At 42.4% G+C, this 19,336-nt stretch overlaps 1 protein-coding gene across 4 annotated transcripts in view; it reads right to left on the bottom strand.

The window, feature by feature from the left end:
• unc5b (unc-5 netrin receptor B) overlaps positions 1 to 19,336 on the bottom strand; it is a 149,951-nt gene that overhangs the window by 51,025 nt on the left and 79,590 nt on the right. Inside the window, exon 1 of one of the 4 annotated variants that reach the window (XM_037782288.1) lies at positions 4,558 to 5,656. The exons of the other annotated variants lie outside the window; for them this stretch is intronic. Within the exon in view, the coding sequence (XP_037638216.1) occupies positions 4,558 to 4,648 (91 nt within the window). The 5' untranslated portion in view covers positions 4,649 to 5,656. Of the gene's footprint in view, positions 1 to 4,557; positions 5,657 to 19,336 lie in introns of those variants that run through there. 4 annotated transcript variants of the gene reach the window in all.

Below are 19,336 nucleotides of genomic sequence, written 5' to 3'. Positions count from 1 at the left end.
TGCATATGTGGGTGTATGCGTGTGGGTGGGTGTTGTACTTTTGATGTCAGATGTCACCGAGCATGTCTTAGCATATCAAATCGTAATGAGATTCAGCTACAACAAGCAGGTGTGATCTTAACCTGTTTGTGAGAGGTTATGCAACAGTAATACACATCTGAAGAAGCACGAACACACACATTCATGCATGTGTCAAAGTTGTGAATGAGTTCTGAGTGTGTGTGTGTGTGTGTGTGTGTGTGTGTGTGTGTGTGTGTGTGTGTTCTGCTGCTGCCGCCCCCTTTAGCCCACACAAAGGGGCAGAAAAAGCTCTGTGGAGTCTCCTATTCATCTAAAGCACAATGGAACCCCACAGAGGTTTTCTTCCTGTTTCCCTGTCTGCCCCACCCATCTCCCCCCACAGGGCAGGATGGAGGGGCAGGGGGTACCCTGTTCGGCCGGCCCAGCAGCAACTCAGCTCCCATCTGCCACCGAAACTCTCCCTCCTCCACCCCTGGCCCATCCATCCATCCATCCATCCATCCATCCCCCCTCTCTCACTCCTCACAGCCACAACTTTTTTAACTGCACTCGCTGGCTATTCGAAAGTCTGAATAATCAAAATCTTTGTGTTTCATTCAGAAAGTTTCACCTTCAAAAGTTATTGACAGAATACATTTTGTGATTAAAAAAAAAATAGTGTGACCTCGGGATAAACAGCGTCGGTCAAAAACGGTTTTACATTTCAAACATCAGTGGCTTTAAATTTTGGATTAAATTGAAACATTCCTGCATTTTTATTACTGTTTCATATGAAAGGCACACCGGTAGGAGCGAGACCATCTGGTGTGAGATAAACAAGACATTTTTAACCACAATCCAAGGAGGCATTACATGAAATATTTAAACTGCTTCGCTTGATGGTAATTTTGTACACTTTTTAAATAACACTCAGTTTGAATTAATAGGCAGGCTCAGCAGTATTGATTAGATCATTATTACCCGGGACTCTAAATACTTTGAGAACACATTGTCTTTGCGGAAGGATATAATGGCCTGTGCTTAAAATCATATTCATCTCAAGTCTGCCAATCTCTGCTCGAAACTTTCTTCTGCTGCCAATGCCTCTTTCCATTCTTTCCAGTCAGCTCCTTCTTCCATTTACCTCGCTATTTTGCCTCCTACAGAGCCCTTGCCGTTTGCTGCAGATTTATGGTCCGGTCTAACATGCACGGTATTGGCAAAGCATTAAACATGTCTACTCTTAATACTGTGAGCTCTCTCCATCGATAAGAGCCTTAATAAAAACATCCCCCAAGTGGATTTGTGTGTCTCTTTTTCACTTTCCACCCTCAGCCTCCCTCCTCGACAATATCCCTCTCTCTTAACCACTGTTTCTTCTGCTGCTTTGCTAGCTTTAACCTGCACATCACTCGCCTTCCTCTCATTCTTTCCCACCTATTTCTCCCCACACACACACACACCGCCTCATTCTCTGGCCTGTGCCAGAGGTTTAATGACGCTTGAATGCCACTGCTATGGAGTTTTCTTCTTCGCCCTTTTCTCATAAAGGATATTTAAAAGCCATGCCCCAAGATCAATCTATCTCAATGTGTCTCTCACGGATTCATTTCTCTTCCATCTCCTTTTTCTGTTTTTTTCCTCTTCACTTTCAGATGGATAGCATTACCCTGCGTAACCCCTCCGCTTGTTGGTTCACACACACATCCTCTGCAACATCCCTAGGCTGCAATTGGCACGCTTGCTCGAGCTGCCACTCTTTTATCCAGTCTATAAATGCCTATTGGTACCCTAAAATCCCACACTACCCCCCTGCAGCCATCCGGGTCAGTTACGCCGCCGAGAGCTGAGCAGCTGCTCCCCTCCCACTTCTTTCTCCTTTGCTGTCTCTGATGTCAAGAATTTGAGCATCATAAGCACATTTTAAATATTAACAAAGACCACTTTGCACATATGAATAATACAGCAGAGAGGGCAGTGGCTGGCCAGCGATCCCATCCCCTGCCGCCTGACGGCCGTAAAACTAATGCACTGCTCCGGGACAGAATGTGGCCCGGTCTGGTCCGCCAGCAGGATTTGCCTGAGGAACTAGTCAGGCCCCGTGGCACGGCCCAAAGAGAGCTGTCGGTCTGTTTATTTTATCCCGGTGCCCGACCACCTGTCCAAATCTCTGCAGATGCAACAGCCTGGCAGCACTTTTGTTATGACTACATGTTTCAGAGACACTTTAATCTAATCTGACATCTCAATCTGTTGAGCATCTTTGAAGCCAAATCTACTTTGGTGTTTGTTTGAGGTTAGCTTTGTCGTCACATTCCTTTTCTTTTCATGCGTCTAAAATTCATACTTTAGCCGTCAGAAAATTACAGAATTCGTCCGACCAAACTGTAGAGCGGGGCAACAAATATTTCAGTAGCCTGTTATTAGCTCACATGTCATATGAAAGAGTCAGCCGCTGCACTGTTATTCAAGAGCAGGAGGATTCACACACTTAACACACACAAATGAGACAGCACATCCTAGAGGAGTGTCACTATTCGTCCAGCCTCTATGGGAGTGTCTGACATGCTACGCTGCCTAACTCTGAACACTCGACTGCTTCTTCTTCGCTACCCTCGCTCTCCTCCTGTCTTGACCTCGCAGTCTGGACACTGGTCTCCTGAACCTTCCCCCTCCCTCAGGGCTTACTGGGAACCTGGTCGTCTTCAATTAATCCTGATGTCAAAAAACTGTGTGTAAACACACTTCCCGTATGTCACTTTTCTAATTCTGATGAAGCCATTAATAATGACACACAGAGAGAAAGGCAGCGGACAGCAGGGTAGTTACTCCAGACAAGTGTTCCTGGCAGTCTGGGTAATTAATGTGTATGTCAACACAGAAAGAGGAGCACCAAAGCAGAAATGTGAGCTCAGCACATCCACAATGCAGGCAGAGACCGAGACAGGAGGGATCTGAGGGGCGGCGGCGGCGGCGGCGGCGGCGGCGGCGGCAGAGGAAAGGTATACACACAGTGGGAGAGAAGATAAATGCAATCTGTCCGTCCCATCATGCATTCCCTAAATATATCTCTGCCTTCCTCTCTCCCAGACACAAACTTTACTGGGGCACAACTGAGCTATTGTCCCCTGTTGTCCCCCTCCTCCCATGGCTCTGCTCCCCCTAACAGGACCTCACCGCAATCCCCAACTGTTTATATCAATGTTTCTCATTTCTCATGCAAGGATTTCAGAACGGTCCACAATTTTAATAAACGTAAGCTGCTTTTCTGCTCCGCCTGTTCAGGGACTAATACACACACACACACACACACACACACACACACACACACGAGGACCTTGGGAGGTACGGCGGAGGGGCTCTTATTGGCATTCAAAGAAATGGCCACAGACCTGGACAGACGGTCAGTGTCCTCCAGAAGATTACTGCTGCCATTAAGTGACAAAATAGACCTCCTCACCAGAGAGTCCGGTTTATTTCTCGGAGTGGTCTTTTCGCAAAGCTTGTGTAGATTCTGCACTCATTGTTCATTTTTTTTTCATGCTGTAAACCGAGCTTAATCCACAATCCACAACCCTCAGATTGCTGCCTTGTACTTCAATCCTATCTGGCAAAGGGAGGGGAGGAGAAGTCCACGCTCGCCTACCACAAGGCCACACTGAGTGAAATCATTCATCAAAACACTGGAGATGGGCAGCGTCACCTTGGTGTGCAGGTCCTGTCCCATCAGCTCACCTGCCCTGTGTACTGTAACGTGTGATTTCATCTCCATGAGAGCTGCTGCAGTCTTTGAGGGCATTAACTCGGAGCAATCCACTGATAGAAGTCTGCTCTTCCCTGATCAAAGCCTGCTCTGCTCAGACTGAAATACAATGTCTGATAAAATAATGATTAAAAGAGAATCAGTGGTTTATGGTCAACTGGGTGTGTTCAGTATTTCAGACACAACTTGCCCCCCCCCCCCAGTTGAAAACAAGCGTGTAAATTTAGCTCTTGCAATGAGAAAAATAAATAAATGAAAGAATCTCTTTCCCTGAAGCACTTCACGAGCTCAGTCTTACTTTTCTTTTTTGGAGAGGCCAAGGAGGCATGGAGCAAAACCTTAATTACTCCCCTTCGCACCAGGAGAGTTTGATTTTTTCTGCTCCAAGTAGAAAAGAGAGCTCGGGTCTATACTGTAAGGTTGAAGACTTTGCTGTCAGGATAAAGAAAGTGTTGGTCAGCAGGTGACCCCAGAACTCTGCACTTTGATGGGTGTAGCTCCTCTAGAGTCCAAGGCAGGCTTTTTTAAATTCCCATGGAGCAAAAGTTAGGGCATGAGGGTAACTTTGAGATTGGACACTTTTAGTAAAAAGTATGAAAAATCGAAATATTTTCTTGTTGTTTGACTTGATGTGCTCAAAATAGATTAAAAAAAAAAACAGAACAAGCTGTGTGTGTGTGTGTGTGTGTGTGTGTAAAATTGTGTGTTTTGTCAATGTTGCACTATGTCACATGTGTAGCCTATACTATATATGACACAAGGATTACAAATTGATGTTTAATTTCTCAGCTTACCAGTGCCAGACACGACATATCCCCCGACCACCAGGAGCAGCAGAACCAGAGGACCGACACCTTGGCCGCGCTGCATCCGAACAGAGCGCATCTTTTCCGGCTACGCCGTTGCGTAAACGTCCCCTTGTTTCCCTCCACAGCACCAATCTTCTGACAACACCAGGTGGCTCTTGTCCAACAAAAGTCTAAAAGATTTCTCAGGAAAAAGAGTGAAACACCAACAACGAGTCCAGTAATTGATGTTGGCTGTTTTTTGGTAAATAGTCCTCAAAACACATCCATCACCAAAGCAGCTTGGTGAGATTTGCAAAGGTGGTAATTTCCGCCTGTAATCAAAGTTTGAAGAGGTCCGTAGATATCACACCCTCATCTGAATATGAAGAAACAGCTGCTATTCCTGGTGCATTTCATTTCCAGACGCACTTGTGCCTCGATTCTCTCCAGGAGACATTTACGCGCAGAAGGTGCCACCAAAAAGTCACCAAAAAGTTTGACGCATTACTGCAAGAGATGCTGTCAGAGAGCCGCGTCCACTGCAGACTGAACTCCAGACTCTGGTGCGCCTCTGGGTGTCTCTGGGTGTCTTGTCTCCGTCCCAGTCCACAAGGTGTAAACAAGAACACGGGGGATCAACTCGGAGCACAATGCCAGCCTCCAGCCTCCGGACTACCAGTCCCCGCCTGGCCAATCATACACCATCCTCCTCCTCCTCTTCTCAGAGTGAAGGCTGAACAAGTGAAGGTAAAGTAGTGGCAAGCAAAAGAGGAAATAGATGTGGAGGAGGGGAGAAAAAGAAAACCCGGATTCTAGAACGCACAGCAGCGTTCTGGATTCAGCAGGTCTCATTGCAGACTGGAAGTTTCTCTCATTATAATCTATCCATCTCTATATCTATAAATCTATCTAATGTTTATTTTCCAAATATTATACACTAATGCAATAACACAGACAATCCCCTTTCTATTCTTCTCACTAAGACTGAGAAAGTGGATCACATCAGTCCAGTTCTGAGGTCTCTACACCGGCTCCCTGTCTCTCAGAGAATTGATTTCAAAATACTCCTGCTGGTTTACAAAGCACTAAATGGTTTAGGGGACAAAATACATTTCTGATCTTCTGCTATATTATGAACCACCCAGACCTCTCAGGTTCATCTGGATCAGGTCTGCTTAGTGTCCCCAGAGTCACAACTAAACATGCAGAAGAAGCAGCGTTCAGTTTTTATGCACCAAATATTTAGAACAAGCTCCTAGAAACCTGCAGGACCAACTCCAACTCTTTTAAATCAAAGCTTAAAACGTTCCTGTTTGCTGCTGCTGCCTTTTATTAAACCAGATAATGCTTTTATACTGCACTAAAACTTTTACTCTTGTGTGTAATATTCTATTTTAGTTTCTATCTTAGCTTTTATTTTTAGCTTGTTTTTATTTTCTAATCTTTAATGTTTTTATAACTGTTTTAATTATGTCTTAATGTTTTTTGCACTTTGTCGCAATGTTCTTGAATGTTTATGTAAAGCACTCTGAATTGCCCTGTTGCTGAAATGTGCTACACAAATAAAGCTGCCTTGCCTTGCCTATTCTGCCCCTATAATGTGAAGAGTCTGTTGCGCAGCAGCCTATCTTGAGTCTATAAAAGAAGTCCAGCAGCATTTTTATGAGAGCATAATATACTTCTTGTCAATCCATCCCTCCCGCTGCATCCCTGGGTCATAATTTACTCCCGGTGGCCACAAGAGAGCACCCTTTCATAAATGAGCTCCAAATGAGGACGACACCACCTGACTGGATCTTCAGCAGAAACTCTTCATTATCAAAGAAGTCGTTTCCTGTGTGAGTGGATATGATGGTGATGGTGACGATGATGATAGTGTCTGATAGGTGAGGACACCACAGGGGGGGCATGCTGAAGAGGTGAGCTTTGCTTTTAGCATGCAATGAAGCTGCTTTAATGGTTCAGATTTGTCAGAGGGGGTGTTTTATTTGTGGTTAAATCTTTGGTTGTTGTATTTTTTTCTGTGTCATCCTCTTTGAGTTAGAAAATTCTTTCTCTTCTTCATCTGTTGAGCCGCAGCAACATTTCAGGCCGACTGCTTATTTTCTCTTCAATTTATTATGTAGAAATCACTGTTGATGCTTCTGGAAGCTGTGAACGCATCACTTCCTGTGCACTTGAGATACCTACACGACACTGAATTGTGGAACAACAAATTGCTTTCATTAGCCGGGCATATGATGTGCAAATGAAAGGGAAGACCAGAATAAATGAAAAGGGAACATAACAAGTTCAAATGCGGGGAGGATAAAAATGATGTGATTACAGTCGCCAGTGTCAAACCAGTTGAACACTTATGGGAGATTTTCTCCACCACCACCACCATCAAAACACCAAATGAGGGAATATATTTTGGAAGAACGGTGTTCATGAGACTCTGAGAATCTATGACAAGGAGCACTTAATGTTTAATCTGTCACCCGTCTGCTATATGATTTAGTGAATTAGTGATAAAATGTACAAAAAGAGTCATTTATTTCTATGAAAATGTCACAGATTATTACTTCCATCATTACTCTCTATGGGCAGTATCACTCTCCGACTCATACTGAGTCTAACATTCATTCCTTCTGTTGCTGAGTCACACTGATGGCCAGTGACGGGAAGGTTTATCCTCACATGACTTGTACATAGAGATTGGATTGAAGGTACAGTGTGTAGGATTTGGTGGCATCTAGTGGTGTGGTTGCAGATTGCAACCAATTGAGTACCCCTTCACTCACTCCTCCCTTTCCAAGACTGGTAACGTGAGCCTCCAAGTGCAAAACCGTGGTTACGCTGTTCGCCTCGCTCAGACGCCATCCTTTCCATAAAAACACTACTTTAGGAGCAACGGAAGTCAGACGGAGGCTGTCAGTACCACGGTTTTGCACTCTGTGGCTCACGCTACTGCAGTTTCACAAGCGTGTTGGAGAACTACGGTGGCTTTCGAGTAACGTAAAAACGGGAAAAGCTCTCTCTAGAGCCAGTGTTTGGTTTGGTCGTTCTGGGCTACTGTACAAACCTGACGGAGCAACATGGCAAACTCTGTGAAGAGGATCCGCGCCCTATGTAGATATGAAGGGCTCATTCTAAGCTAAGAAAAACAGAACAATTTTTAGTTTCAGGTGATTATACACTAAAAAAAACATAGTTATGAATATTGTTCCATTTCTGATAACAGACCACCCAAAATGCTACACACTGGTCCTTTAATGTTTTTTCCTTTAATGTGTCACCCATCTGCTATATGATTTATGATCTGTGAAAATGTCACAGATTATTACCTCTAACATTCCTCTCTATGGGAAGTATCACTCTCCAGCTCATACATACTGAGTCTGACATCCATTTCTTCTGTTGCTGAGTCACACTGATGGCCAGTGAGGGGAAGGTTTATCCTTGCATGACTTGTAAACAGAGATTGGCTTAAAACTTAGTGTAAAATGCTCAAGATTAAATAAGAGGAAAACAGAGCAAAGCCCAGAGTTTTAGGCATGGGGGTGAGGCAGAAAGAGAGCCAGTATGTATGCACGCTCGCTGCTGAGCCTAAAGCGAGGCCCCTCTCTAAGATGTGACAGTATCTGGCAACAGAACAGCATTGCTGTACTTTGCTCAAATCCAACTTCAAAGGTTATAATTCGCCTGGACAAGTGATGACTCCCAGTGCCTCCCTCCTCAGACGACAATTATGCTGTCTCCTGGAGCACAGAATACACTCTGGATTATTTATTTATTCTCTAAGTCTTTATTGTGACTGGTGAGAGAGGGAGAGCGAGAGTGATGGAGACGGGGACGGAGAGAGAGAGAGGGACACTGACAGAGACGGTGAGAGCGAGAGAGGTTATGCGTGAAATGGAGTTCGCAGGTTGTGTTTGAGACGGATTTGCCTCGTGGAGCTGCAAATGCTTTTTCTGTTTACATGTCTGTGCATGCCGTAGTTTCTGATTGTGTTCCCGCGCCACTTTTACTGCTCCGTTCCTTCATATAATAGCTCTGTGCTCTGCATTAATGAGTATATTGAGTATATACTTATGTGACATTATCCACCATCTTTTTCCTAACCGCCTCACTTAGTAGTGCTTCTTATGGTATATGGAGCACTTTGGGGGTGAAGAGCTCCTTCAACGCTTTTTAATGTGACTGACTTTGGTGACACGTCTCCCACCTTGATGAGGTCATTCAGGATGTTAAGCTCTAGACAATTTGCCTTCTCATTCCTTCCCTCCAACGCATATCCCAAATTATTACTGGGATGATGTTGAACTTGGCATAACCAAGTTATTATTTTGTTGTGCCCTTTGCTAAGACTAATTGAAGATATAAGTCAAGGGCACCCAATGGAAAGCTGGGGAGGAAAGCTGTGGGAAAGGAGAGCCGTAATCGGGTAGGATGGAGCTCATATGCGGTGCACCATACAGAGGAAGAGACAATGAGAAAGCTAGCGCTATTATTAAGGCATAATAGGTTATCCGCCGAGGACTGTTTAGCACCGCTGACTCTCCGTTGCTTTGTGTTGCAGGCTTGACATAAAAAGGATCAAACTTCCTATCTCTGTAAAACAGAGGCGCTCTAAAAATAGGAGGCATGCTCTAGAAGTTGCCGTGGAGATAATTGAATATTATTTTCAGGAATGATTAAGTTGACCTATCCAGTAGACTAATTATTTCTTGCAGGCCAGAGGAGAACATGTTTAATAGATTTTGGTAGCAGTGACTAAAGCAAAATAAGGCAGCCAATCTGCCGGCTTTCTGCTGACCAAGAAAACATCATCTGTGGAAAAATGAATAATACCCGTCATTAGAGTTTGGCTTAGGGGGGATGTTCACGGATTTATAATGCAGTGTTTCAGTGGGGTGTCCTCTGACATTTTCTTTGGATGGGTTTAAAGTATCAGGCCATCCAAATCACACACAATTATTTTCTTAACCCATCCAGAAAGTTTCGGTTTCATGAAATCTCCCTCCTCGCCAATATAATTCCCATTGTGCTGTTCAAAGTATTGTAACCTTATATTTGAAACTCAACAGTAACATGTCATTTCAAGAAGCAATGGTCTTGTTACTCTGGAAAGTTACTCAAGTACAGTACTTCAGTACATTTTTGAGTTACTTGATTATTTCCATTTTTTTGTAATTCTGCTCCGCTGCATTTCAGAGGCAAGTGTCAGAGGTGTAAGAAAATATCAATACACTTGAGTATCACAATATTATGTATTTTGATACTGTATTTATTCTATAAAACACTATACATTTTTAATTAATAGTTTACATGCAAAGATTTGTGGCAGACAGTGGTTCAGATTGCACAAAAAGTTGTGCTATGATGTTACAGGGACTGTGATAAATGCAAATGCGGATCCCACTGCTCTGATTGCATAACAGAGTAATATTTTTTTCTCAGATTTTATGTATATGGTGGTGTTTTCTTTATACTTTGATAGTTTTCCTAAAATCATATTTTAAAAAATCGCAATATATCGCCTTGCTTACAATATCGTAATATATGCTAATATATTAAATCGTAACCCCTGTATCATGATTAGTATCGTATCGCCAGATTCTTGCCAATACACAGCCCTAGTAAGTATTATAATTAGGGCTGTCAACGTTAACATGATAATAACGCGTAAATGCAAATTTGTTTTAATGCCACTAATGTTTTTAACACATTAACACTATCGGCCTTTAGGAGGTTGTAGCGGGCTCAGTTTTAAAGCTAAAGTGAAGATACTAGAAAACCTAAGGAATCCATTGGGACCAACCATGTCATAAAAGCTTGTTGATAAAGAGGGCAAATAACGCTCTAAACTTGCGCTAAATTTTGGCGAGGAAAAACTGGCATGGTCATATTCAAAGGGTTCCCTTGACCTCTGACCTCAAGATATGTGAATGAAAATGGGTTCTATGGGTACCCACGAGTCTCCCCTTTACAGACATGCCCACTTTATGATAATCACATGCAGTTTGGGGCAAGTCATAGTCAAGTCATCACACTGACACACTACAGCTGTTGTTGCCTGTTGGGCTTCAGTTTGCCATGTTATGATTTGAGCATATTTTTTATGCTAAATGCAGTACCTGTGAGGGTTTCTGGACAATATTTGTCATTGTTTTGTGTTGTTAATTGATTTCCAGTAATAAATATCTACATACATTTGCATAAAGCAAGCATATTTGTCCACTCCCATGTTGATAAGAGTATTAAATACTTGTCAAATCTCCCTTTGTTCTTGTTGAACAGAAAAAACATGTGCAATTAATTTGTGATTAATCACAATTAACTATGGACAATCATGCGATTAATCGCGATTAAATATTCTAATGGATTGACAGCCCTGATTATCATTTTTTACTCCACTACATTTATATGATAGCTGTAGTTACTTGTTAATTTACAGATTCATATTTTAACATACATACATACAAAGATATGATACATTAAACTCACCATCAGTATGTAAAATAATTACATTTGCTCCAAGTCGACCATCTGAAACATGATGCTGTTTACACATGAATGCATTAGTAACAATAATCCAGTGATATAATATGACAATAAAAACACTACTGCATAATGAGCACTTTTATTTTAGATACTTTAATACTTCTGTACTTTGACATTTTTAGTTTAAAATTCAGGACTTTTACTTGTATTTACTTTTAATGTACGTGTTGAATTTACACATAGTGGTATTTCTATTTTTAATTCAGTAAAGGATCTGAATACTTCTTCCACCAATGCTCTGGATAATCTAGATTTCACTGGAACTACTTTTTTTCAAAAAACTGTGCAGTGTTCAGAAATTTTTTTTTATTTTATTTTTATTTTTTTGGACAATCCCGACCCTCTGAGGGTCTTGTGAGCTTTGTTTAACCTATAAACACTGACCTGTCCAATATTTAGTTGTGCATGATGACATGTGCAGATAGATTGGTTATGCTGATTTGCGTATATTGTATGTGCATACTATATATGTCTATGCCTGTCGTGTCTGTGTGTGTGTGTGTTTGAGAGTAAGACCGAATGCATGTATGTGTGTGTGTCCCTGTCACTGTGCATTGACTTCACCTGTCCTCCACCGCTGTAATCCCTGGGCACACCTGGGCCTTTGGGCTTCGGGGCTTTTAGCAGATTGCATGTGTCAGACTTAGGACAATTACACTGATTGTTGCCCTAGAAACTCTGCTCTCCCTCTGCTTCAGGGGGCAAAAAAGTTAATACAATTTAAAGGTGCAGAACAATGTGAGAACCAATGAGAGAATCTGTCCGCAATCTGCTTTTAATATGCATCCAACTCTACCACACTGTACAGAAACAGCACCTTGACAAACAAAACCCAAATCGTTCTCATATACAGAAAGGTCAGCTCTGTTACAGCCGAATGAAATCAAAACTTCTTAAAAGTTTATTTAAACTTTGGAGAGCTGCTTTAAATGTAGATCTGTTCTCTCTCCCTCATATGGGACCATAAAAACGTATTTCTAAGTAGAGAATTCATCAGCCGCAAACATCATACCGCAGTCGATATGATTGCTCTGTTGGATTTACCTTCATATCCAAATTGTATTTGTTGATATTCAGGAAAGATAGGAAGCTTAATGCTCATCTTATTCTCTAATGGCCACGATCAGATTGAGCTCTCCTCTCAGCCGTACACAGACATCATTAGTAAACAGCAGACCACATGATGGTCGTTCACGGTGAGTACCTGGGCAAGAGCGTAGAAAGAGGAGATTACAACTGTTTCATATCTTCACTCTGTTAAGATAAAGGCTATAACTGTAAGGTGCACGGCTGAGGGATCCTACAGTAGAGAGTGAGTGATTCACGTTGATGCATGGATCATTAGGACATCAGCTGTATCTCACCCAGTGCTGGAAGAAGTCACAGATCCTTTACTTAAATAAAAATATCAATACCACATTGTAAAATGACTCCATTACAAGTAAAAGTCCTTCACATAACATATTATACTTAAGTAAAAGTACAGAAGTATTATCAGCTAAATGTACTTTAAGGTGCAGTGTGTAAGATCTGACCACATGCACCAAACCTCACACATGCTTTCACCTCTACTACTGGGTTCAACTTCATACAATCTAAATTTACAGTTATAAAAAATAAAAGCCAACTAACAGCAGGGCAAAAATGTGCAAAATTCGACCAAACTGCTAAAACTCTGTCGAGCCGGTCAAAACAATACTGCTATCTTATAATCTTCTCGTGTGGCGTCGGCCTGTAGTTGCCGTGTTTATTGTGCCACTAACCAGGCTGTGCGGTCCGTGTACGCTTTGATAGTTTGTTTATAAGTTAAATCCAAAGAGGCAGAAACGAGACACGACTTGTATTTTCGTTTCGTCCTCCCCGCCGGGGCAGCGGGTCTGGGTCTAAGCTATGTAATGGCAGCAACAGAAAGTTTGCTGATCTGGCCAACAGGGGATTGTAACGTGAAAGTGAAACTTAACACACAGGACGCTCTTTAAACTACGTCACTAAACTCTTGGTGCACTTTCTCTGAGCTTTTAATATTGCCGCGGATGGATTTATATTGTAGTTTATGGAACACCCGGTGCGTTTCATACTGGCGCTAAAGGGTGCCTTGTGCATTGGTATCACACGCCGGGGGCAGCTCTACTTCTTCGTCCTCTCATGTTGGACTGAGGGCAAACTGGACGCTACAGTGACTCACAATCGCCTCTTGAGGTGCAAGTGGTATCACAAGACAGGACGGGCCGGGGCTAGCATGCTCATTTCAGTAGATATCTCTGCAACACAATACATAGACGTCTGACGTAATGTCAACACTGTAACCTCTTCACATTCTGTTGATAATATTAATTCATGTTTTCGAACATTTTAAACTCAAATTCTGGCCACATGCTACATTGTTAGATTGTTAATACTGATGCAACAATGTGTAAGCAGCATCTTACTGTTGTAGCTGGTCGAGGAGGAGCTACATATAATGAATTTCTACACATACTGCAGCTAGTTTATTCCAGAGTTTACCAGTAGAGGTTACTAGGGGTCGTGAGATGATTAATGGGATAGAAACAATGTTCTGCCACACAAACTTAGATTCAATTTTTCACACTTGTCTCCAGTGTTTGCTTTTTTTTTGGTGAAATATTGGAGAGTTTTAATTCTTTGGGCCTCAAATGGTAATTTAAATGAAACCATGTGAGAAGTTTAGAGGGGAAATGTCTTTTTGGTTGAACTGCTAACAACTCATAGGCACCTGAAACATGACAAGGAGCCCCAACTTTTTTAACAATGCATTGTAATTTGTAAGCATATCATGTGTTTTTATGAATAATCTTAATTTGAAAAGTAACTACTGACTAGCTAAATGTAGTGGAGTAAATAGTACAATATTTCCCTCTTAAATGTAGCGGAATAGAAATGTAAAGTATAAAATGGAAATACTCAAGTAAAGTAAAAGAATCTCAAAAATTACACTACTTAGGTAAATGTACTTAATTATTTTCCAACACTGATCTCACCAGCTACAGTACAGATGCCATCCATTATGTGTGTAAATGGAAAAAGGTGTTTGAAATGCTGTTACTGTACAATATTGTTGTAAGTGTTTATATGGTGGATATGGAGTCGTAGAAGCAGAGAGAGGGAACGAGCCGTGTAAATGGAAGTGTTATGCGGCGGTGAGACTCTGAGCTGCAGTGAAGAGTGGGTGCGAACACTAATTAAACATAACATCTGTTGGAAGTGGAGACACTGGCAGCTATGAAGCCGACAATCAAATCATCAGCTATTACAAACCACAATGTTACCGTCATTTCATATCAAACAGAATACATTTAGTTGATGGGTCGGAGGGGAAAGAAACACATCCTGTGCTCTGAATCTTGCCTCCGGTAGGTTTCACATGTGGGAGTTTCTTACCCACTATGGGGCTTCGTCAGGTAATGTCTCAGTTTATTAGCCCTGATATGAACTATAAACCCAAATTTTGTTTACGATGAGGGGCGTCAGGGCATTGTTGAGGGATGATATTTCATGAGGGGAGCATTATGTGCACTTCATAATATTGGCTGCTCAGCATATTCCCTATGCTAGTCCAGACCAGACTTGTTTTTTATAGCAGCATAGGGCTTTAGGACACGGTAAGTCAGGGTTTCATCTGTGAGAGCAACATTACGGCTTCATTTCTGTATGTGCTAGATTAATGACCACGGGCATAAGAAATGCCACCGACTAGCGTTTTACACAAACAACTTCTAGTTTTGTGACGATATAGTGGAAACGCCTCCGGGTGGAAACATGACTTTTGCTGTCCTCTGTTACTCCCTCCATCCCTCCCTCTCTTCATCATCCATCGCTCCCGTTCACCTGTGCCACCTCACTAATGATTGCTCAGCGGCTGTGAGTCTACCATGCATCATTTACCAGGAGCTCTGGAGAGGCAGCAGCAAAGAGAGAGAAGCAAAAGGGAGCAAAAGAAAAGACATTTTTCTATTCATGCAGGGTGGGGAGGCTGAAAGGGGGCAACAGCGATATGTAGAAGGAGAGAATGAGAATAAGGAGAGGAGCTGACAGAGGTACAGACACTAGGAGACAAGCATGTGCTGCAAAGGCAGCGTAAAGGGAGAAGGTGAGAATAGGCTGGAGGGAACCAGGAGGCCCATTTTATTAATCACAGCCTTGATCTGGTGGGAAACGCTGACAGCTCTGGATGGAAATAATACTCGAGAGTTGCCACGACTACACTTCTGCCTGCCTCCGAGAATGGGTGGAGACCGAGGCAAAAACGAAATCACTGTGCCGGCTTTATGTGTGTGTTGTGATTAACATAATTGCACCGATTATTGTTATTGAGACTAGCAGAATATAGCTACCATGTTACATAAAAACTGCTTCATATTTAGAGGTGAAAGAATTACGGTTTGATTTGATGTGTTACACAAGTGTCACAACTTAATCCATTTTCGATATAGCAGGAGTAAGGGCTGCCTAACAGCCCATTTCTGCTTTCAATAACATTCAGATTCATAAAGCTATCTCGGTGAATTTGAAATGAAACAATTGAGTTTTGCCTGACACATTTGAGTGGCTTCTCAGCAGCTGTACAAAACAAAACAAAAGCAGCGCTTCACACTTTTGACAAAAAAAACAACAACTGCAAGACGTGGTGACAAAAACAGGAAATATCGCCTCAGCCTCAAATATCCCAGCGATGAATTGTTAATTGTTTCCTACCAGACGCCTGATGAATTGTTTGATTCACAGCGTGTGTGGCTAGCCCGGACAAGACTCAGTGGCATCCCGTGATGCAACACGGCACAGCAGGGTGGCATCACGGCTCACAGCAAAATATCAGCCAGTCACAATGATTTAATATTCCAATTTACCTTTCCAGGCAGAAAGAGAAAGAGAAAATAGAGCTGAGTGACAGTTTCTCCACATTCCTCAAGCGAGCTGAATGGAAACTATTATTAGGTGTCTGACTAGATGGCCAATCAAGTTGATAATAATAGGTTGGGTTTCTGCAGACAAGGGATGGATATCACAGGAGCTGACCCCACAGTACAGCCAGCCAGAGGCCATCTTATTAGCCTATAAAAAGCTCAGGTGTGGGCGCGCTTTGTTTGCCTGGACTTGGTCTCCAATCGTACCAATATCACCTCGTTTCAGGAGGTGGGAGGCAGCCAACACCGGCTGGATGGAAAATGGTTAGAGAGGAAATAATAGCTCTTTTCCAGCACTAAATGGCAGTGTGTAACATCTGAATATGATTACACAGGTAAGATTTGAATTGCTTTTTAATAAGAATATCTGAGGCCTTTCAACAAATTGCATTGGACATCTGTAAATGGGGATGATCAATATATTGGCAGGTTGTTGGAGTAACCAGAGGCTAGAAGAGCAATCAGGAGTTTATCTTGTTTCTGTGTATGTGTTTTTAGCTCTGACCTTTGTGCCCCGGCAGTTGAGGTGCTTTTTCTTTTCAAGGGATGCAAATCCATCTGTGGATACCAGTCAAATCCATGCAAAGCAGTCAGTTGAGGTTGAATCCACAGAAGCCTCAGATCAGGGAGCGGAGCTGACGCTGCATGGAATAAGGTCATGTTGTTGTGATAAGCTAGAGGGGGGGGGGGGAGTTTTTTAAGTCCCATAAAGCCATTTTACCAGTGAATTTACTGAAATATCCCTCCGTTTACGGCTTTTCTTTTACAGTAGCTGATGTAAATGACAAAGGAGCTGCAAAGTAGGCCTTTAAACAAAAGGGTTGAAGCACACGGTGCGGATAGCACAGGATTTTATTGACAAATAAACATTGAAATAAAAGCGTGAAATATGAGCCACTTCTCTTCCCACATGGAGAGAATCACAAAGAGAAGTAGCAAAAAGGAGTGTGATATATTATCTCACTAAAATGACAGAAAAATTGATCTTCAAATTCTAGTTTTGTGTTTTTTTTCTGTCTTAAATGAAAGAAAAATGAAATGATGGAGGAGCCAGACAAGAGAACAAATAAGGCACCACTATACCGTAAGGTAGGTCATAACCTGAGATGGAATTAATGAGGAAAATATCACACCTGCTTATAGAGGACAGACAGGGGTTGAAAAGGTGGACACCTGATGTCGGAGACACACCTGCTCCTCTCATCTTCTACATGAGGCCGTGGTCCGACAAAACCTCCATCTCTATGATTTCTGACCTGCTTTGTAGTGCAATCGCACAGAGTTCAAAGATGCCAAAAGAAAGTAATCCCACAATGTGTCTAGCAGCAGCAGGGATGTAAACTTGAAACATCAGACCTGCAGTCCTTCTCCTGTCACATTTCCTGTGTTGGGGCTTTAAAGCAGCTCCTCCTGCGACTAAAAGAGACAAAGGAACAATCAAACACTGTGAGTAAGCGTGCTCCCGGGCTCCCACGTTCCCTTTGGAGGGCACACCGCAGCCTTTCATCTCTTCTCCCCTCTCTGTATCTATCCTCTCATCTCTCTGCTTTATGTTCTGCTTTCTGAGCAGAGTTCAAACACTGGGGACCAGTTTAAATACTGGAGGTTCCCACTGCAGTGCTCCAGCGAACTAGAGCATACAGTGAAACATAAAAAGCTCATTTCCCCCACCTTTTTTTAGGTTGTTAGCCTCACATTTATGTGAATAGCCTCACCTTCTTTTAATTAAAGCACATTAAAGACAGTGTTGTTACACTGACTGTTAAGCTTTGGGACCGGGAGAGACAAAAGGACACAAATGGTCAAACCTAGAACATGATATTTCAGCACTATGTATGCGATGCAGCTTTCCAAATACACCGATGTGCGAATCAATACATGGAGAAAAAAAAAGCAAAATAAATGAAAGGAAGGAGGATGCACCTGGGTCGATAGAACTGCAGGTGATTGAGAGGAAATGGGAGCCCAGTGTGCATGTGCGCGTACGTTTGTGGTTAAGCTTAAGACCTATATTGCGTGGTTGTGCTGCACATGTGTATTGAGAATGAGGCAGTCTTTCTTGTGGCGTGTCTTGTGGCTACTGATCTCTTGTTTGGTATCGACTCCGTTTGAGTCTTCCACAGGAAGTATTTTTCAGGAGAACAGGGAGAGCTCTTTGCTGCAAACAGGCCTTTAAGTCCATCAATAAAGAGGAAAGAGAGCCCAGTGGAGAAACTGCAGAGACACAGAGACAAGCTCAGTGGAATCCACAAACACCTCAAAACAAACAAGAATGATGTTAGAGACTAAAGCAAAAAATCCACTTTTCACACTCAAAAGTGAAACGTGCTTAATCATTTCATCATTAATTGGATGCTAGCATATTAATCTTGTGCTTCTACAAATACAATTATATGGATTAGGTGGGAAGACATAATCTGCTGTTCAATCCTCATTACTATGGTGATTAATCCACACTGATTACCTCATTTTAATTAACATAATGAGACTCTCAACATACCCATTCTGCCAACAGTGAGTGTGATCTTTGGTTAGGTTGAAAGCATTATTGTTGTGTGTGTGTGTATATGTGTTCTACCTGTCTGACAGGGACGGTCCGCCGGTTGAAATTAGATTACACAATCACAAACGTCACAATCAGTACTCATGCATATTTCATCCCTCCCCCTGTCTGGCTTTCATAATTACTTAATTAATTCCCAGCTCTAAAGAGATAGGCCAACGCTAATCTCCCAGCGTCCCCTGGGGCTTCCGGGGACTGCTATAGATGTCCTGTCCCAGGATGTACTGCAGCAAAATAGAGGGAGACATCCTGAACAGTTGTAACCATCTCGTAAGAGACCATCTCTCGCTAATGTAGGTTGGGATTTTAACTTCCCAGTAAAGCTCAGCTCAGCTGGGTGTTTCCGTCCCACTGTGTGAAACATCCAGCGCCTGCACCCCCCCCTGTGTTTCCTCCCTCCCAGAGCAGAGAGAATGGAGTCTGACTGATCTGACGCATGGAAAAAATAGGGAGACGTACTCAACTTGCATACTTTTACAAGCAACATGTGCTCAGCCTGTTTCCGCTGCTTCTTCATCTCTTGTTCTTTCAGTGGAGTAACACGACGTCTCATGCACTCATTTTGAACTGGAGGCAGATAAGGAAACAAAAGAGAAGCTTTTCTTATGCAACTCCCGCATAGAAACGCATTTGAATATCCAGCAAAACCAAATTTAAACCTCTGTTTTTCTAGACTGCTTTGATATCAACTATGTCGGCTTATGTTGTAGGAATTAATGATGTTTAATTCGAACAGAGTAGAAAACGCTGTAAG

Source organism: Sebastes umbrosus, chromosome 10 (genome assembly GCF_015220745.1).
Source record: "Sebastes umbrosus isolate fSebUmb1 chromosome 10, fSebUmb1.pri, whole genome shotgun sequence".
Taxonomy (NCBI): domain Eukaryota; kingdom Metazoa; phylum Chordata; class Actinopteri; order Perciformes; family Sebastidae; genus Sebastes; species Sebastes umbrosus.
Note: the sequence above shows the minus strand (reverse complement) of the source record. Positions and strands in the feature narration are given on the sequence as shown.